The sequence below is a fragment of the Schistocerca gregaria genome, chromosome 1 (assembly GCF_023897955.1).
Source record: "Schistocerca gregaria isolate iqSchGreg1 chromosome 1, iqSchGreg1.2, whole genome shotgun sequence".
Taxonomy (NCBI): Eukaryota; Metazoa; Arthropoda; class Insecta; order Orthoptera; family Acrididae; genus Schistocerca; species Schistocerca gregaria.
In genome coordinates this window covers 899166103-899188854 of record NC_064920.1, presented here as the reverse complement: position 1 = coordinate 899188854, position 22752 = coordinate 899166103, and the positions used below count along the sequence as shown (strand labels likewise).

The 22752-nt window shown below is 38.9% G+C and overlaps 1 protein-coding gene across 1 annotated transcript in view; it reads left to right on the top strand.

Moving 5' to 3' along the window:
* LOC126280670 (uncharacterized) overlaps positions 1 to 22752 on the top strand; it is a 283317-nt gene that overhangs the window by 117380 nt on the left and 143185 nt on the right. Inside the window, exons 6-7 of the mRNA XM_049979787.1 lie at positions 4653 to 4788; positions 18128 to 18229. Of these exons, the coding sequence (XP_049835744.1) occupies positions 4653 to 4788; positions 18128 to 18229 (238 nt within the window). The remainder of the gene's footprint in view (positions 1 to 4652; positions 4789 to 18127; positions 18230 to 22752) is intronic.

Genomic DNA, 22752 nt, shown 5'->3' with positions numbered 1-22752 from the left:
GATGTATAACTATTCATTATACTGCAAAATTTTACTGTTGATAAATCAGGAATGAAGAAGTATAAATATTTCATTTATTTTAGCTGTATTGTTCTAGTGGATAATTTCATAGGACAATACAGTGTTAGAGTGTGCAATATAATGAAATAAATTTGTTTTCGAATATGTTATAGATTTTAAGACAATATGCTAAACTAGCCTCCTTCATTAGCTATGAGAGTCATTCAATAATTAAAGAGATAAATTAGTCTGGGGAAAAATATGTTAGTATGGCAATTTCATGGCTTTAAGTTGGCATCATTGGGATTAGCACTAATCAGATGATGTATCAACAGTGTTTAGTTTATAACCTCAAAAATACATTTCAAGTGGGAAGTCCTCTTGAAACATCCATACTAGTTGAACAACATTCTGTTATTCATTTTGTACTTGCTGAGGGCTAGAAACCAGTGAATATATACTTTAGAATATCTAAAGTTTATGGTGAAGGTTGTATGAATTGTGCAAATTTTTACAAGTGGGTAGAGCAGTTTAAAAATAGTCACAGTTCAGTGATTGACAAACACCGTTCTGGCTGACCAGTTGCAGTTTCAGCTCCCTCACTTGAAAGTCAAATTGATGACATTATTCAAGCTGGCTGCAATGTGACTGTGGAAATGACAGTTGATAAGTTTCAAGTTAGTACAGGTACAGTTCATAACATTATCTGTAACAAGCTGAAGTACCTCAAAACGTGCAAGATGGGTCCCAAAGAAGTTGACGTGGCTACACTAGGAAACAAGGTTGAGAGTGTGCACAGAGCTAAAGCAACATTATGAAAGAGAAGGTGAGCACTTCCTCAACAAAATTTTAACTTGTGATGAAACTTGGGTTCACTATTATGAGCCAGAATCAAAAAGGCAAAGCATGGAGTGGAAGCACACCAACTCATCTGTCAAGAAAAAGTTCAAAACCCAAGCATCAGCAGGAAAAGTCGTGGTGAAAGTGTTTTGGAATGCTTAAGGTCAAGCTTTTTGTGATTAACTCAGAGAGCAACATAGAATGAACAGCCAGTACTGCAAAGATTTGCTTTTGAACAAGGTGAAGCCAGCCATAAGAAGAGGTGTGATTCTCCAACAAGACAACACACGTCCTGATATTGCTCAACTAAGCTGTGAAACCATCGACAAAATGGACTGGGAAGTACTGCCTTATCCCCCTTGCAGTCCTGTTTTAGCACCAAGTGATTTCCATTTGCTTGGAGTGCTGAAGGAGGCATTACGTGGGAAGAGGTACCAGGACAATTAGGACATGAAAAAGTTTGTGGGAAATTGGTTCAGACATCAAGATAAAGAGATAATTGCAGCCAGAATAAAAAAAAAGCTTGTAGCCCATTGGAAGAAGTGCAGAAATGTTCGAGGGGTTATGTTGAAGAGTAGAAAAAGTCTCGTTAATTATTGAATGACCCTCATATTTCATGTGTTGACTCAATTTTAATTCGTTATTCAGTTGGAGACTACACAAATCCTCATACAGTGATCCATTTTGTGTATTGTCATTAATGTCCATTTCTAAAGTATGTGGTTTTTACTTGAAATTGTGCAAGTGTTTGTAGGTTAAATGTCTGTTCAGTGTCAGTCAGTTGCAGGCCAAGTGAACTGTTACCAGCTATAGGTATATCATGGTTGAACTTAAGTTCTTTATTAAAAGTTTGTTTACCACTAATAATTGTAGTTTTCAAACAGCCATTTAAAGTCTTTGGAAGTTTATCTCATGCAAGTATAGGAAAGGAGACAATGCTGTACTGAATCTTATGAGACTTCATGTTTTATGTTCCCTCATTTGAGTTTAATTTTACCCTTGTGGTACAATTTGTCATTGTAACCCTGAAATTTTTCTTGCATAGATAATGACTCAATCCATGCAAGAAAAAATACCAACAGGATCGTGTTTCTAGTTTGTTTTTGATGGTTTGAAGTGTCGGGCACTGGTGGAAATTAATGTTGAAACTCCTGGAAAAATGCCAGTTTGGTTCTGATGGTTTGAAGTGTCAGGCACTGGTGGAAATTAATGTTAAAACTCCTGGGAAAATGCCAGTTTGGTTCTGATGGTTTGAAGTGTCAGGCACTGGTGGAAATTAATGTTAAAACTCCTGGAAAAATGCCAGTTTTGATCCAATGACAGCATCTGTCACTTGGCAAAAAGTAATGGTTTCAATGCTGTACACTAGGAAACGTTATCAGAGTGCCATCAATGCCTGTCCTTTAAAAGGAAATACTTGTGGCTATATGGTTAGCATGATGGAAGCACATAGTGCAGGTTGGCACACTGGCACAGAAACATACCAGTACTTTCTACAACCAACTGAAAGAATAAAATTATGGCATTTTGAGCCTCTGAACATCTTTACAGAACAAACACCAATTGAGATTCTCATACTGCAAGGATAGTGGTGGACCATAGAGCTTCAACAGTAGAGATAAGAGAAAATGTGACCACAGTATTGTCAACATGAACTGCTGCAAACTATTTAGTTGCAGTGAGACTAGGGCATAAACATCTCGCTCTTGCCTTCAATCCACAGCACAGCATTGATGTGCATGGCTTAACTTGTGCCATTTGAGGATCACTGTGGTCTTCAATGATAAAAACAGTCTCTGCCTGTTTGCAAGTGATAGTTGTCTGAATGTAAATTAGTTCATTAACTGATTGTACAAAACTGGATGAACTGTGTCTTTTCAAAGTTTAAAGACAGTATTTGTGCAAAACCAATCAGTAATGACATGTTCCACATGGAACTGATGAGTGCTGTCTTGAAGAATGCATTCATCCAAGCCACAGAGGTGATGCTACAACATTTGTTCACCTTCAATTTTTGTGGAGGAAACACTGGCCAGCACCTGAAATGTGCATAACCTTTTTCAGTTAGTTCTTCTGCTATTCTAGCTGTCCTGGCCAACATGACATCCAGACTTGTCTCCAAATGAGAAAATATGGGACATGATGGGATGACAAATATCTCATATGACTCTTCTGCCCACACCTTTTAGTGAGCTATGTGGACAGCTAGAGTAGGTGTGAAATAATATAGTCCTTAAATGGTGCCCACCACCCGCATGATCAAGTGCATGGCAGATTCAGTGCCTGCTTAAGTTGGCACCTGTAGAGGTTACATCATAAGTAGTAGGGTTGTTTAAATATGAATCAATACCTGGTGCTGGTACCATAGAAACATTCAAGCTATTGATCTATAAATGTGACCATTTCATGTTTTTTATATTATGTACTGTCCCAACTTTAAATTTTGAGTGAATTGGAAAACACCTCAATATGTGTTGTGCAACAGCAGTTGTCTGAAAATTGAGTCTCAATGATGTCACTATTCATATTCATTCTTAATAATAAGTTAGCTCATTTTTTTCTTTACTGTATTGTTGCTTTATTTTTCTGCTTTTTTTATGCATCTTCCTTTTTTTTGATCTCAGACAGTCGGATTTTATAATAATGGAGTTAATTTAGTTTCACCACTTTATTTTAGTATGCCTGCTGAATTTGCTACAGCTATCTAAAGGTACTTAAATCCTGTGTATGATCCTTTCTTTCTTCATGTTTATGTTACATTTTATCCTCATTGGTTTTAGAGAGGATCAGGATTCAATGTGCCATTGAATTGTCTTAAAAATAATTCATGTTCTTCATCTACTAATCTATCTAATTACTATATTTGTTCCCAGTTTTATTATTTATATGTTTATTTGGGTATGTGTCAGTGGATGTTAAATTATGTGTGTTGTTCCTATTTGGATGCTTCATTGGGGAAATAACCCAAAACTGAACCTTAACAACTATAGGCATCCTCAGCAGTACTAGCTGACAAAACAGTATTTCTTAGGTTAAACCCACCTATCTATCAATCTAACCTTATTTATACTCTCAGTGACATGATGGAATGGCAGACCTCCTCTATGGGTGGCTTATGCACTTTCACTAAGTTGCAGAATAGTGTATTTGTGATGACTGTCGAGTTCTTTAGCAGGAGACAGTATCACTGAATGATTTCAACCAATAAAAATTTGGACATAACCAGCTACACACTCCTGTTCATGACAGATTATTTGAGAATCTCCTTTGGTATATTGTCTGTATCTCCCATTATGCTGTAACATTTCAATTAGTAATATTGGTTTGTATGACTTATATTCATAGGAGCAATGGCTTCCTATTGTATTATGAGGAATTGCCTCTTAATGTTCATTACAAATGTTTAGAAACTTACTAAAGAGCTCCTCCAACTCGGTTATTTTTTTAGGTTGTCAGCCAGAGCATTATGAAAGAATTTCATACAAAGCTTTTACACACACACATACATTCGTTTTGAGACCTTATTTCATTTTTTAAAGTTCCCATTTAACTGAAATTATGGCTTGATGATTCTGTTTCTCTGTTACAGTTACTGAACATTTTATACACGTCTTGCTTTGTCAACTTGCTCAGTGACTTATATGTGTTGTGTCATTCTGAAATATATGTGTTTGATTTATTAAAATGTATGTGAGGTCATGTGTACATTTGAATCTTTTGCTAAACATATGTAGGACACCAAGTAAACCTATTTACAGCTTTTTTTATCAGTATTTTACATTACTGTCATTTCCCATTTTTTTCCTTGCCAGAGGGAGCCCAAATGATACCCACAAAGAAGCAGTTTCTTCTTGGCAGCAATACAACCAAAGTGAAGCAGATGAACCAAAGCGCTCATTTCCTTTTTTATCAACCCCTAGTGGAAATTTGAAGATTGAGCCACACCAGGTAACAAAGCTGTTAGTGAAAGAGCCATCCCAAGTAAAAATGTTGATATCAAAAATATATAGACAGAGAAAAATCAAAAGGCGGAATAAGATTTATCACTTAGATAAGATTTTCAATTCATTCTGATTGTCAGCACCTCTCCATACCTTCTGTACTTCACATACATGTTGCATACCTTGTGAGACTAGCACTCCTCGACAAATGAATAACACAGAGAAATGGCTTATACACAACCCAGGAAATTGTTTCCCATATGAATTTTTCATTCTGGGGTGTAATATGGGATGCATTTCCCATGAAAGGCAAGACTTTGGGTTTGAGTCCCAGACCAGTGCTCAGTTTAAATCTGTTAGGAAATTTCAAAGCACTGCAGACTCCACTGCAAAGTGAAAGTTTAATTCTACTTTAAGTTGCACCATTTTTATTGTTTAGCTATAAGAAGAATTAATATAGCACTGAGTGTAATCACAGGTATAATAGCTCCCAAAAATATGATGAAAAGTGTTCAATTTGCAGTAGTTTCAGTATGTATCATGATAACTTTCATATGTCATGTTTTATTATTACAAAAGGAACACAAAAAATATGGTAATGAAAGTTGCAACTACTTTGCATGATAATTCTCAGGAAATGCTGACCTACTGTTGCAAAAATGCTTGATCTTAACAGTGTAAAGAGCATTAACTACAATACTATGTATCATTTTAAGTGCATTAATGTTACGATAAGCAGGAAGGTATTGTTTTGGGCCAGATGAATTAAGGATAATGAAAGCTTAAAACTGAGTAACATGGACTATAAAAGTGTTGTTATTCCTGATCTATTAAAGGAGATAATATCTTTTGAAATGCAGAAATGACACACTTAAGTGGCAAAATTGACAATGCTAAATCGATAAATGCAATGAGTAGCTAACAGGCACATTTTCTCTAGATTGCAACATTAGTGCCACAGAACTTAGGCTCAGGTAATTTGTGAGAGGTGCAGAAAAATAACAAAATTGGTGTTACATGTATTGGAGCAAAGTAAAGTTTCACTATTGACGTGCTGAGATTAATCTCTAATTGACAGGTGATGAAAAATCAACGAAATCTAGTTATGATGAGATTAGTGTCACCAATTATGATAGTATTCCTGGCTGTCATAATGAACACATTGAAATTTTACCAGCTGTAGCTGCTTGTCTGTAGGAAATCCAAAATGAAACCAACAAGTTAAAAAAAGAAACTGGTTCATTATTGGAAGGCCATGATTATACATCATATGCACAGATATGAGATCACTTTATGTGTTAATGAAACTTCAGCTGTGAGAGCTATGGGGTTTTAGAAGTCTAAAGTCATTACGCAAATAAGTAAACTTGTTTTCTAAGAGAAAATTTTTGGTGTCCACCAATGATTATGTTACACTAATATACAGATCTAATGATGCATATTAAAATGAAATGACTATAGCTTATAAAGGAATAAAAGTACTGCATGGATTAACTAAATCACACCTTATTACTTTCATGAACATTCTTCATCACTGCAGTATATTCTGCTTTATTTATTATTTATTATTTGAGCAGCTCAGGGGAACACAGTGGTAAGTCCAAAATCTTAGGTTTGAGATACAGTGGAGTTAGAATTGATCTACAAATCTGAATAATTTTTTTCGAACATTGATTGTATTCTGTATGCTTTTAACATGTGTCTTCTTCTAAGCAGACATAAATAAAGTTCTTATTTTGGCAACAGCAGTTATCAGATATCATGATGAGAGTCTCTTCTTTTATGTCGTTTTTATAAAAGGAAAGTAAAAAGCAGCTCAAAATTTCCTCTGATCCACAGGCAGCAGTAGTCACATTCCACAAGAAGCAGTTTCCTTTGTTCTTGCCACAGTCATGAACATTCAGGTTATATAACCATAAATTTTCCTTTTGTGAATAGCTGTCCTACATCTCAACCTAGGAACTGGGAGAGTCTGCTGCAAATCAAAAGTCACAACATGAGGATTGCTGTCTGCTTCTGCTTGTTTGATCTGGATACCAATGTTAGCCTGCCTGGTCTCTGTGCGACATTGGTGTAATGCCAACTGACAACCAAGACTTGCTTTCAGCTGGGGGTCAACAGTACTCTCAATTTTCACTTTTAGCATGTCACAAGTCGTAGACATATCATTCGTTGGTTATTTTACTCCTATGTTATAGTCTTCAGGAAAATTTGCCTGTACTTGTCTGCAAATACAGGATCAGGACATCTCCTTGCAGAAGACGCACAGCATTGTTTGAGTGTCTGTAGTGACTGTCACATTTTGGTATTTTGTCGATGCGTTCCCGGACATGGTTAACACTGGTTTCAGAGTAAGTATGTGGATCCACAGAATGCTTACCGTGTTTGTCCTGGGGTGGCATGCTCAATCCAGATGAGATTTTCTTCTGTATATTTTTGAAGTGACCGCGATTATTATGTAGACCATGAATGGCAAAAAAAGCTTTCTTGCAGACTTCAATATCACTGCTGCCAACCTTTATATGGTAGGAAATAATAAAATTTCTTCAAGATTCACCAACTACTTTTTGACAACATGCTACAGCATTCCATTCCATTGCACCAAATCAAATTGCATTTTGAATGTTAAAATCACCTATTTCCCAAAATGTTTTGAATGTCTTCCTCACATTTGAACCTCCTACTTTGTCAAAAAACTCACGAGGGCACTGGCAATCAGGTACCACACTTTTTTTTACTTGCATCGTGATGCTACTCAGCTAACAACCTATGAAGACTTCATACATGAAATTCACCGAGAAAGCCTGCACTCACATATAATATACCTCTATGAGGAGGGTATACATTGCAGCTACAAGACACTGCATAAGCTGTGGAGCAAGAAGGGGAAGCTGCTCAGCAGGTTGGCCTTCTTACTTCGATGTCAGGATAAAGAAGTGATACCTAAGTTTGCCAGCTTTCGACATCCTGTCAATACCAACAGGATGAGACACATCTTACGATTCGTGAGCATGGCCCTAGTGCTACAACACATCAGTGTCACAAGACTGGAACTTGACAAGAACACTAGAAGTCCTGCTTTCTCTACACCTCTGATTGGCTTCCTGTCTCCTGGAACACACCAGGGACTGGCAATACCTTTGCCAATGGTGAATGGTCCTAGAAGAAAGCCACCGAAAGGCAGTGCAAGAAATTCCTTCAACTTCCGGAAGTGTGACAACAGAAAGAAAAACCATCTCCCAACAAGTTGGTCCTTAAGCTAATAAACAAGGAAGTGGATGTGCTGTCCAAGGGCCTAAACTTTGCCCCAGTTCTGAGGACCCTCCCAAAATGGGACATCATAAGTGGGGTAGAGCAAGCCATAAGGAGACTACCTGAAGAGGCTGCAGAAGAAGTAAGAAGAGACGTGTGCAAAGTACTAGATAAAGCAAAGATGCTGAAGAATTACATTTCAGTGGCAGAACACAAGGCACTACCAGCATTAAGGGAGGACCAGGACACAGTGGTCTTGGCAGCAGACAAAGGGAACATGACGCTGCTGCTTAAATCAGAAGACTATTGGCAAAAAATCGACACCCTCCTGCAGGATCCTGCTCTCTAATGACTAGGGAAGGACCCCACCACAACAGTGACTTGCAAGACAGTTGAGATGCTCAACAACTCGGGACTAGACAAGAGTATCATCAGGAAGCTGTACCCAAGGGCACTGGCACCACCACATCTCTATGGCCTCCCAAAGGTCCAAAAAGAAGGTGTCCCATTACAACCTATTTTGAACACTTTAAGCTGGCCGACATATGGTATTGCTAAGCATTTATCACAGATACTAAAACACTTGGTGGGTCATGGTCCACACCATGTGAAAAACTCAACTGAGTTTGTGAAGGTACTACAGGGCATGCAGCTGGAAAATGAAGTCCTACTAGTCAACTTTGATGTGACATCCTTATTCATATGATGTAACAAGCCCGGGAGTACAAATGGGGGTGGGGCACCCTTAAACTGGTTTCTTGTTTTGACCGTGTGCCCTGTCCACACCACGTACCTGATAGTCCTGCAGTGGTCGTATTGTTCTGCTCCACACTGCTGCTGGCTTGCCTGAAATTGCCTATCGAAATATGCAAGCGGGCTTAGGGGAGCCGCTCAACATTAAAACGCAACACTGTTCTACGTCTGGTATGAATAACTATATTCTGAAATGATAAAAGAAAATCGCAGGTTGCACTGTTTACATTCTAATTCATAAGTGTTTATCCCAATTAATGGATGATTATCAGTCCACAATATCACTCAGACGAGCCTATGCATAACCGGCATAACGCGGGTGATTGTTGATGATGCGGAAGCTGAAAGATCACACAAAAGCTTTTACGCTCATCACGCATACACAGATATTTGGTACCAGTCCTCCTTGAACTAGTAATAAATTTTAACACTGTTCACAAAGTAAAATTTACAGTTCACAGTTCTCAATTGTACAAGCGTGCGTGTAATTGTCTCGGCACGGTTGATGGTTGATGATGATGAACGTGATGACCGAAAGCACGCTCTCACACTCGCTACAAGACACTAGCACTTGCCTAAATTTGATTTATGGTAACTAATATCTACTGATTCACATCAGTTTATTCTAGGAAACCGAACACGGTGCAGATGATTGATGCTGTGTGACTAGCACCAGGCATAGCCGACCTATACATGGAGCACTTCAAAAAGCTAGCACTGGACACTGCTAGACACAAGCCAAAAGCCTTCTACAGGTATGCTGACGATAGTTTTGTAGTTTGGCCACAGGGCAGGGACAAACTGCTAGAGTTCCATCAACACCTCAGCGGTATACATGGAAATATCAAATTTACCATGGAGATAGAAGAGAACAGAAGCTTACCCTTTCTGGACATGCAGTGTACAGAAAGAAAACACACACAGACCTCTATCTTAATGCCAACAGCATCCATCTTCCTGTGCAACACAATTCTGTACTCAACACCTTAGTGCACAGGGCCAGGTCCATCTGCGATAAGGCAAGATTGCCAGGAGAATTGCAACACTACAAGGACACCTTCAAGAAAAATGCATACAGTGATGCACAAATAAGGAGAGCTCTGAAGACTGACCGCAAGAAGAGAGAAGAGAGACCAGATGAAGAAGAAACAATGGGCTGTGCGTTCTTGCCATACGCGGGTACTCCAATGGCCAAGATGGCGAGAATTCTGAAGTAACATAAAGTGAAGACCATTTTGCATGCAGCGGGGAAAATCAAAGACATTCTGGATTCAACCAAAGATCCACTAGGTCTGATGGCACCTGGTGAGTACAAGATCAGATGCGAATGTGGAATGCAATATATAGGACAGACGCAGCGTTGCATCTCACAGCACTACAACGAACACATCAGGCATGTATGCTTGGATCAGGCCAACAAATCTGCTGTGGCGGAACATAGTACTGACAAGAAGTACACCTTTGAGTTTGAGGAAACAAAGAAAATATGCAGTATAAACGGATTTTGGGACTCAGTAATCAAAGAGTGTGTAGAAATACAGTTACACAAGAGCCTAATCAACCACGACAGTGGCTACCACCTCAGCACAGCCTGGGAGCCTGCAAACAGAAAAGTCAGAGAACGTTTTGTTCCACCAAGGGCCACGGACAGAGTAGACAGAGATGGATGCTGGTACACGAACCTCACACACACGTCCCCCCTACCACCGGCCGCTCCAGGTGCATCAGGACAATTCCACGGGCATGTGATTGGCTGGTGGCGAGAAGAAGAGAGCAGTCCAGCAGAGACATAAGTACATGACCGATGATATCCTGACACTTTGCCTGAAGATGATGGAGACGTATTCCATCAAAATATTGCTACGAGATGACGATGCTACTCGGATGGCAACATCTAATTGTTGGTATTCTCTGTTGCAGTTTCTGTGATATGCTGGTTTCAGGTTCATGGGTTATCAGCCCATACACCCTAGCTTGACAGAAGGGCTACTCTCTTGACTGCAGTCGAGCTCACTTAAGTTTCCTGTCGAGGTTCTCTCCCTTAAACTTTGAGGGTCCTCTCTCTCTGCAAGGCAGCACCTACTGGTTTTGATCCAACCCGTGTGGCGGATAAGGGAATGCTCACCAGATATGGTGGGTATTTTATTTCCCTAATACCAACCATATCTGGTGAGCATTCCCTTATCTGCCACCTGGGGCAGTGTCTAATGGGGGACCAGTAACTCCTCATGTACTGCTTAATGCTGCATAAGTGAAGAGATTTCTGCTATTAATGAACAATTGTCAGAAACATGCATTTACTTTAAAACATAAGTATTGTAGATATCAGTAGTAATTGTAGCAGATTCCATACCACAAGGGACTCTTTTGAATGGTCTTAGAAAACAAGTTATTAAAGAAAAACTATTAAGAGAAATGGCAAGGAAGTATGCATACAACATGAATAATGTAGAGTCAAATCAGCCCCTTCACTCCAGTTATGACCTTTTTAGGACAGACAATCTGTTGAACAGTCAACTTCAAACTGAAGAATGAAAGTAGCTCAGAGTGTAATCGTTTTCCACATAATACTGTGCAGTATATTAAATAACTCTGGAACAACTAACTAAATTATTTGAATATAATAGAAAGAAACATTCCACATGGGAAAAACATATTGAAAAACAAAGATGCTGTGACTTACCAAATGAGAAAGTGCTGGTAGAAAGACACAATAAAAAACACACAAACACACACACAAATTTCAAACTTTCGCAACCCACGGTTGCTTCATCAGGAAAGAGGGAAGGAGAGGGAAAGGCGAAAGGATGTGGGTTTTAAGGGAGAGGGTAAGGAGTCATTCCAATCCCGGGAGTGGAAAGACTTATCTTAGGGGGAAAATGGGACAGGTATACACTCGCACACACACATATCCATCTGCACATGTACAGACACAAGCAGACATATGCTTGTTGGAAATTAAAATCTATGGAGAAGAAATAAAAACTTTGAGGTTTGCCGATAACATGGTAATTCTGTCAGAGACAGCAAAGGACCTGGAAGAGCAGCTGAACGGAATGGACAGTGTCTTGAAAGGAGGACATAAGATGAACATCAACAAAAGCAAAATGAGGATAATGGAATTAAATCGGGTGATGCTGCGGGAATTATATTAGGAAATGAGACGCTTAAAGTAGTAAATGAGTTTTGCTATTTGGGGAGCAAAATAACTGATGATGGTTGAAGTAGAGAGAATATAAAATGTAGACTGGCAATGGCAAGGAAACCGTTTCTGAAGAAGAAAAATTTGTTAACATTGAGTATAAATTTAAGTGTCAGGAATTCTTCTGAAAGTATTTGTATGGAGTGTAGCCATGTATGGAAGTGAAACGTGGACGCTAAATAGTTTGGACAGGAAGAGAATAGAAGCTTTCGAAATGTGGTGCTACAGAAGAATGCTGGAGATTAGATGGGTAGATCACATAACTAATGAGGAGGTACTGAATTGAATTGGGGAGAAGAGAAATTTGTGGCACTCGTTCGTCCTCTGTTAGAATATTGCTGCGCGGTGTGGGATCCTTACCAGGTGGGATTGACGGAGGACATCGAGAGGGTGCAAAGAAGGGCAGCTCGTTTTGTATTATCGCGTTATAGAGGAGAGAGTGTGGCAGATATGATACACGAGTTGGGATGGAAGTCATTACAGCATAGACTTTTTCATCGCGGCGAGAGCATTTTACGAAATTTCAGTCACCAACTTTCTCTTCCGAATGCGAAAATATTTTGTTGAGCCCAACCTACATAGGTAGGAATGATCATCAAAATAAAATAAGAGAAATCAGAGCTCGAACAGAAAGGTTTAGGTGTTCGTTTTTCCCGCTCGCTGTTCGGGAGTGGAATAGTAGAGAGATAGTATGATTGTGGTTCGATGAACCCTCTGCCAAGCACTTAAATGTGAATTGCAGAGTAGTCATGTAGATGTAGATGTAGATGTAGATGTGGCACAACTTGACTAGAAGAAGGGATCAGTTGGTAGGGCATATTCTGTGGCATCAAGGGATCACCAATTTAGTATTGGAGGGCAGTGTGGAGCATAAAAATCGTAGAGGGAGACCAAGAGATGAATTCTGTCTGACAGTCAGTAGACCACTGAAACTTCACTGCTTTCTTTAACAAATGGTTTAATGGCTCAGCAATTTCACCAAAATCTTTAACAAATTTACAGTGACCTAGGAATGAATGAAATTATTTTCTTATCTGTGATGTCAAGAAATCACATACTGAAGAAATTAAACTCAGATAAATTGTCACACCATCTTGACTAATTATATGTTCTACAGCATTCACCTATATCACTACAAAATGACATTTATTTACACTCATTATCAAATGTGCTGTACATAGCCTCCTTAACACTTTCTCAAATCATTGTTCTTTTTTAGAAAACACTGTTATGTCTTTTATGTAACCCATACACTACTTTAGTTTTAATCTTCTAAGCACTCCACACAACAACCTATTTGGAGACCAAGCAACCTTCTACGATATTGCTAATGGTCCCATGGGACCATTGATAACCAGTTTTTAAATCCATCATGCAAAAGTATTTACGCTTACCTAAGTTGTCCAAAGTCTCCATTATTATTGTTACAGGGTATACATCAGTGATAATTATTCTGTTCAGGTATCTGTAGTCACACCAATATCTCTATTTTTTTATGTCATCTGGTGAATTCTTTGAGGCATTACTATCAGTGCACTCCATAGGCTATCACTATGCTGCTGGTCAATAAATTCTCCCAGTTCTGGTTGGAAGTGTTTTGGGACTCGGTATGGTTTCCTGTTCAGTTGAGCATTATCAGACATTAGTATAAGTATTCTTTGTTGCGTGATTGCTGTTAACTAATTTTTGGTACAGGATATGCATCACGGTTAATTCTTCCATTCAGGTACCTGTAGTCACACCAAAATCTCTATTTTTGTGTATCATCTGGTGATTTCTTTGGGGCAATTTCAACTGGTGCACTCCATGGGCTATCACTGCGGCTGGTCAATAAGTTCTTCCAATACTGGTTGGAAGTGTTTTGGGAGTCTGTATGGTTTCCTGTTTAGTGGAGGATTAACAGCCACTTGTATTAGTTTTCTTTGTTGTGTGACTGGTGTTAACTGATAATGGTCCACAAGGATTAAATAGATCATAAATTGCAGTAATAAAGCTTCCAGTGCTGTTTTCTCTCTTCCTTCAAATACTTCAGCTTTTCATAATATGGATGCATTGACTGTTTGCTGTGGCAAAGATCTCCACCAGGCCTATCCAGATCATCCCCTTCTATGATATCTACACTCCTGGAAATTGAAATAAGAACACCGTGAATTCATTGTCCCAGGAAGGGGAAACTTTATTGACACATTCCTGGGGTCAGATACATCACATGATCACACTGACAGAACCACAGGCACATAGACACAGGCAACAAAGCATGCACAATGTCGGCACTAGTACAGTGTATATCCACCTTTCGCAGCAATGCAGGCAGCTATTCTCCCATGAAGACGATCGTAGAGATTTAGTCCTGTGGAACGGCTTGCCATGCCATTTCCACCTGGCGTCTCAGTTGGACCAGCGTTCGTGCTGGACGTGCAGACCGTGTGAGACAACGCTTCATCCAGTCCCAAACATGCTCAATGGGGGACAGATCCAGAGATCTTGCTGGCCAGGGTAGTTGACTTACACCTTCTAGAGCACGTTGGGTGGCACGGGATACATGCGGACGTGCATTGTCCTGTTGGAACAGCAAGTTCCCTTGCCAGTCTAGGAATGGTAGAACGATGGGTTCGATGACGGATTGGATGTACAGTGCACTATTCAGTGTCCCCTCGACGATCACCAGAGGTGTACGGCCAGTGTAGGAGATCACTCCCCACACCATGATGCCGGGTGTTTGCCCTGTGTGCCTCGGTCGTATGCAGTCCTGATTGTGGCGCTCACCTGCACGGCGCCAAACATGCATACGACCATCATTGGCACCAAGGCAGAAGCGACTCTCATCGCTGAAGATGACACGTCTCCATTCGTCCCTCCATTCACGCCTGTCGCGACACCACTGGAGGCGGGCTGCACGATGTTGGGGCGTGAGCGGAAGATGGCCTAACGGTGTGCGTGACCGTAGCCCAGCTTCATGGAGACGGTTGCGAATGGTCCTCGCTGATACCCCAGGAGCAACAGTGTCCCTAATTTGCTGGGAAGTGGTGATGCGGTCCCCTACGGCACTGCATAGGATCCTACGGTCTTGGCGTGCATCCGTGCGTCTCTGCGGTCCGGTCTCAGGTCGCCGGGCACGTGCACGTTCCGCCGACCACTGGCGACAACATCGATGTACTGTGGAGACCTCACGCCCCACGTGTTGAGCAATTTGGCGGTACGTCCACCCGGCCTCCCGCATGCCCACTATACGCCCTCACTCAAAGTCCGTCAACTGCACATACGGTTCACGTCCACGCTGTCGCGGCATGCTACCATTGTTAAAGACTTCGATGGAGCTCCGTATGCCACGGCAAACTGTCTGACACTGACGGCGGTGATGCACAAATGCTGCGCAGCTAGCGCCATTCGACGGCCAACACCGCAGTTCCTGGTGTGTCCGCTGTGCCGTGCATGTGATCATTGCTTGTACAGCCCTCTCGCAGTGTCCGGAGCAAGTATGGTGGGTCTGACACACCGGTGTCAATGTGTTTTTCCATTTCCAGGAGTGTAATTTGGAAACTAATGAATCCTTTGGCACATGCATCTCGTCCATGCCAAAATTATCTATGCCCACCAGAACTGTATAATTACCATTTATTTCTCGCACATGTACTACAGTTTGAATTGCAAAACAGTGCAACTAATTCAGTTCTTCACTGCATTCCAATGGTTCTACATCAAATAACACTTTGCTTGGCAAATCAGTACCCACACTCGTCCAAAGTAACTTTCGTGTAGCTCTCAGTTCTTTGTCATACAAACTGATCTTTAGTGCATGCATCCATTTGTACATGGGGAATATTGGGGTGGTGTGGTACCTGCAGTAGTCATGCCCTGAAAACAATTTCCCATTGAATTTGATTGTATTGCATGAAAGGTCCACTTTTTCATGATGATTGACCAGAAAGTCAAGTTGTAGATAGCACAATAGCCCTGTCTAACATGTGGCAACAATTCCATATGCTTCTCAAATCTTCTTTTTACAATACTAAAACAGAGCAGCGTTGTTCCCAAGGGTGTGACGTCATTGCAACCCAGTCTCTTCGCACCTAACAGGTCCACACTAGTGACACGTGATTAGTTTAGTTATGAAAAATTTTGAGAATTAACATTAATAATAATTTTAAACAGTAATTAAAATTTCATTACATAAAGTGGTTACACTATTTTTTCATAGGGAATATAATGTGTTTAGACATTGTTTAAAAAATACCTATTAGAGCAATGAGACTTGTGGTTTACATACAAATTTAATTTTCATGTTCTTCTCAAAACAATGTGTCTGTACATAAGACCCTTATGGTTTTCAGTGGGTCATTTGTTCTGAGGCACATAACCATGTTGTACTTTGGAACAATGTTCCACATTTGGAAAAACCTCACTTTTCCAGATTAATTTTTGTCATTTCAGAAAAAGGCTGCAGCACACATAAAATGAATGCTATCATTTCAATATGGAATAAGGAAATATAGTAAATTTTTATGACAGGGTTGGCTAGAGGCAAAAGTCTGAAAAGAGTTCCGAAGTACAACTCTCACTCATACAACAAAAACATTATTATAGAATAACTGGAGCTGATCCTTGGTCCCCTCATGTGCACAGCATTAGCCCTACAATCCCCAAATAACAGTCACAGTTATTATATGCAAAGCTACCAACGTACATTTATAAATTCAATGTGGAAAATCAGGTTATCACATATTCTCAATTTGCTTACATATTCTGTGGAAATGAAGAAAAAAATCTGAGATAGTAATTGTTGTTAGACATTACCTGTTTCTACTAAAGATTTCTAAAATTTTGTATCTGAATTGTGAAATTTGAAATATTCATTTTATGAGTAAAATATTTATAGTTTACAATTGCCTCCATTTAAAGATAACCCAAGAATAATGCATTATTAATTCAGAAGCAGAGATACTCTTAAAGTGATGTTTAAGGTCATAAATTCTTGAATTGTTTATATATTGGATAAGCAGCCGTCTGCATCTATTTTGTGTTACATTATTTTCTAGTAAGTTCCAGTATTAAACTAAAAATTACCATTCAAATTTATAAAGAGCTTGAACTGACTCATATTTAATTGAATTTTGTAGCTTAGAATATGAAGTGGGATACTAAACTTTACTGTCTACAAATCGTTAAATTAGGTTGCATTGCCTTATTAAATAACATTTGTGTGTGCAAGCAAGGAACATTAACACAAAATGCAGTTGAACCTAATTAAATTGAGTAGTTATGGAGTTGTAGATATAATGCATAGAGTTGGTTGGTTGGCTGATTTGAGTAAGGGGACCAAACAGCAAGGTCATCAGTCCTGTGTATTCATAAATCATGTAGTTGTATATACCATACAGTACAATTGAAAAGCCTGTCATCTACTCCCACACGTATCAGGTATCAAGTGTTTCATTCAATTTTCCTAACTTGCTTGTTACATATCACAGCACAAGCAGTTAGGTTTAATTAGTTCTAAGACTGGGGGACTGATGACCTCAGATGTTAAGTCCCATAGCGCTTAGAGCCCTTTGCACCATTTGCTGCACTTGAGAGTGTGTGTATGTTGTCTATTCTGAGGAAGCCATGCCTGGCCAAAAGCTTTGACAGTCTTTTTGTTATGCCTATGTGCAATTCAGCATCTCCACTATATTGTGAGTAGCAACTATCATTTTCATTATATTGTCATTATTCCATCCTGGATTTTCCATTGTTTGATTTTGTCATGCCATTTAATATATTATTATTAATAGTAGTAGTAGTAGTAGTACTAGTAGTAGTAATATAATGAACTTCATAAAGTCATAGATCAGTGGTTACGAGAAATAATTGTTCTTGCCCCATTTATTCTGGCAAAACTTTACAGTAACCAAGCACAGACTGTAAATAAAAATGAAGCAAAACTTGATCCTTAGTCTTAATATGAAATTAGTTAATGATGTAATCATTTTCATTTGATTTAAATATTTCTTATCTATGAGATGAAATACAATACTGCATTGTTAGTGTAAACACTTCAATCAGTACAGTTCAGGACTATCAGTTATGTTTAATAATTTCTATTTTTTTAAATATTTATAGTGTAAAGAAATTTTGAACCATTGACATGTTTGCATTTCAGGTTGTGTTTGAATCTAAGAAGGTAAGCGTGCTTGTAGCGGATCCACTTAACACCAAAGTAAATGTCAAGGCTGATTTGAGTGAACTGGAGAAAGGAGATGAGGTACTGATCATTTATAGCACTGATCAACATTCATCAAGCATTAGAAAATTACTCATTATTTTTATACTTGCTACGTAAAAAACAAAGTAGAACCTTAATTTATGCAACAGCACACATTAAATAGGTTTCAAATGTGATGTATCATACCTATAGCTTTTTGTTTCAAACAATAGATGTTGTTATTGTTGTGGTCTTCAGTCCTGAGACTGGTTTGATGCAGCTCTCCATGCTACTCTATCCTGTGCAAGCTTCTTCATCTCCCAGTACTTACTACAACCTACATCCTTCTGAATCTGCTTGGTGTATTCATCTCTTGGTCTCCCTCTACGATTTTTACCCTCCACGCTGCCCTCCAATGCTAAATTTGTGATCCCTTGATGCCTCAACCCATGTCCTACCAACCGGTCCCTTCTTTTTATCAAGTTGTGCCACAAACTCCTCTTCTCCCCAATTCTATTCAATACCTCCTCATTAGTTATGTGATCTACCCATCTAATCTTCAGCATTCTTCTATAGCACCACATTTCGAAAGCTTCTATTATCTTGTTGTCCAAACTAGTTATCGTCCATGTTTCACTTCCATACAAGGCTACACTGTATACAAATACTTTCAGAAACGACTTCCTGACACTTAAATCTATACTCGATGCTAACAAATTTCTCTTCTTCAGAAACGATTTCCTTGTCATTGCCAGTCTACATTTTATATCCTCTCTACTTCGACCATCATCAGTTATTTTACTCCCTAAATAGCAAAACTCCTTTACTACTTTAAGTGTCTCATTTCCTAATCTAATTCCCTCAGCATCACCCGATTTAATTTGACTGCTTTCCATTATCCTCGTTTTGCTTTTGTTGATGTTCATCTTATATCCTCCTTTCAAGACACTGTCCATTCGGTTCAACTGCTCTTCCAAGTCCTTTGCTGTCTCTGACAGATTACAATGTCATCGGCGAACCTCAAAGTTTTTATTTCTTCTCCATGAATTTTAATACCTACTCCGAATTTTTCTTTTGCTTCCTTTACTGCTTGTTCGACATACAGATTGAATAACATCGGGGATAGGCTACAACCCTGTCTCACTCCCTTACTAACCACTGCCTCCCTCTCATGCCCCTCGACTCTTATAACTGCCATCTCGTTTCTGTACAAATTGTAAATAGCCTTACACTCTCTGTATTTTACCCCTGCCACCTTCAGAATTTGATAGAGAGTATTCCAGTTAACATGGTCAAAAGCTTTCTCTAAGTCTACAAATGCTAGAAACGTAGGTTTGCCTTTTCTTAATCTTTCTTCTAAGATAAGTCGTAAGGTTAGTATTGCCTCACGTGTTCCAACATTTCTACGGAATCCAAACTGGTCTTCCCCAAGGTCCACTTCTACCAGTTTTTCCATTTGTCTGTAAAGAATTTGCGTTAGTATTTTGCAGCTGTGGCTTATTAAACTGTTAGTTTGGTAATTTTCACATCTGTCAACACCTGCCTTCTTTGGGATAGGAATTATTATATTTTTTCTTGAAGTCTGAGGGTATTTCGCCTGTCGCATACATCTTACTCACCAGATGGTAGAGTTTAGTCAGGACTGGCTCTCCCAAGGCTGTCAGTAGTTCTAATGGAATGTTGTCTACTCCCGGGGCTTGTTTCGACTCAGGTCTTTCAGTGCCCGGTCAAACTCTTCACACAGTGTTGTATCTCCCATTTCATCTTCATCTACATCCTCTTCCATTTCCATAATATTGTCCTCAAGTACATCACCCATGTATAAACCCTCTATATACTCCTTTTACCTTTCTGCCTTCCCTTCTTTGCTTAGAACTGGGTTTCCATCTGGGCTCTTGATATTCATACAAGTGGTTCTCTTCTCTCCAAAGGTCTCTTTAATTTTCCTGTAAGCAGTATCTATCTTACCCCTAGTGAGATAAGCCTCTACATCCTTACATTTGTCGTCTAGCCATCCCTGCTTAGCCATCCCTGCTTAGCCATTTTGCATTTCCTGTCGATCTCATTTTTGAGACGTTTGTATTCCTTTTTGCCTGCTTCGTTTACTGTGTTTTTATACTTTCTCCTTTCATCAATTAAATTCAATATATCTTCTGTTACCCAAGGATTTCTACTAGCCCTCTTCTTTTTACCTACTTGATCGTCTGCTGCCTTCACTACTTCATCCCTCAAAGCTACCCATTCTTCTTCTACTGTATTTCTTTCCCCCATTCCTGTCAATTGTTCCCTTATGCTCTCCCTGAAACACTCTACAACCTCTGGTTCTTTCAGTCTATCCAGGTCCCATCTCCTTAATTTAGCACCTTTTTGTAGTTTCTTCAGTTTTAATCTACAGTTCATAACCAATAGATTGTGGTCAGAGTCCACATCTGCCCCTGGAAATGTCTTACAATTTAAAAACTGGTTCCTAAATCTCTGTCTTACCATTATATAATCTATCTGATACCTTTTAGTATCTCCAGGATTCTTCCATGTGTACAACCTTCTTTTAGTTAGTTAGTTAGTTAGTTATATTACTTGTTCCATGGATCATGAACACGATTCTTTCGTAATGATGTGGAACGTGTCAAAGTACAAAAGATTCATTTATCCCAAATAATCTTTGTTAGTCTTATATACGGTACAATTGTTAATACTTACTGTATTTCTTTAGCCTATGTCTAAAAATTCATCTATGGAGTAGAAGGAGTTGTCATTCAGGAATTCCCTTAACTTACTTTTGAATGCCGATTGGTTGTCTGTCAGACTTTTGATATTGTTTGGCAAGTGACCAAAAATCTTTGTGGCAGTATAATTCACCCCCTTTTGTGCCAATGTCAAATTTAATGAACGGTAGTGAAGGTCACCCTGTCTCCTAGTATTGTAGCTGTGGACTGTGCTATTAATTCTGAAGTGATCTGGGTTACTAACAACAAATTTCATTAGGCTGTATATATATTGTGAAGCTACTGGCAATATCCCTAATTCTTTAAATAATTGTCTACAAGATGATCTTGGATGAGCCCCAGACATTATTCTGATAACCCGTTTTTGTGCAGTAAATACGTTCTTTCTTAGTGATGAATTGCCCCAAAAGATGATTCCGTCAGAAAGCAACGAATGAAAATATGCATGGTAAGCTAACTTACTGATATGCTTGTCTCCAAAATTTGCAATGACACTAATAGCATAGGTAGCTGAGCTCAATCGTTTCAGTAGATTGTCAATGTGTGTCTTCCAGTTTAAATTCTGATGAATACAGACACCCAGAAATTTTGAACAATCTGCTTTAGCTAAAGATTTTCCCTCACACTCTATATTTATTTCCGGTGTTATGCCTTTCCCCGTACTGAACTGTATGTACAGTGTTTTTTCAAAGTTCAATGAAAGTCCATTTGCGGAAAACCACCTAATAACTCTTTGAAAAACATTATTTGCATTTTCCTCAGCTGATTCTTGCTTTTTAGGCTTGATTACAATACTTGTGTCATCTGCAAAGAGAACCAAGTTTGCATCTTCATGTATATAATTAGGCAAGTCATTAGCATATATTAAAAACAATAAAGGCCCCAAGACAGAACCCTGTGGTACCCCATTCTTGATACATCCCCAGTCTGAATAATCTGATGCCCTTTGTGTACTATGTGGGTTTACTGTTTCAACCTTCTGCATTCTACCAGTTAAATATGAAGTGAACCATCTGTGTACTGAACCATTCATTCCATAGTACTTCAGCTTATCTAAGAGGATTTCATGATCCACACAATCAAAAGCCTTAAAGAGATCACAGAAAATCCCAATTGGTGATGTTCTACTATCCAGAGCATTTAAAATTTGATCAGTGAAAGCATGTATAGCACTATCTGTTGAAACACCTTTCTGAAAACCGAACTGACATTTTGTTAAAACGTTATTCCCACTGATGTGTAAAGTTACTCTTCAGTACATTACTTTTTCAAACACTTTTGAGAAGGATGTCAGAAGGGAAATAGGACGATAATTGTTGACGTCTGTCTTGTCACCTTTTTTATACAAGGGTTTAACCATGGCATATTTCAATCTGTCAGGAAATATTCCCTGATTCAATGAGCTATTACATATGTGGCTAAGAACTAAACTTATCAGGTGTGAACAAGATTTTAGTATTCTATTGGAGATACCAACAGTTCCATGTGAGTTTTTATTCTTAAGTGAATTTATTATTTTCTTAATTTCAGACGGTGAGGTGGGTAGGATTTCAATTTCATTTGTTTGCACCGGGAATGCCTCTTTCATATCGAGTTCTGCCCTATCTGGTGAGCAGCTAGTGCCTATATTTTCCACTACATTTATAAAATGATTATTAAAAATATTTTCCACCTGTGATTTTTCATTTATAAGCTTTTCATTGTGCTTAACAGTAATACCGTTGTCCTGTGACCTTGGTTGCCCTGTTTCCCTTTTAAAGATATTCCATATTGTTTTAACTTTGTCATCAGAGGTGCTAATCTCAGACTTGATACACATACTTCTGGATTTTTTTATAACTTTCCTTTGTATATTAC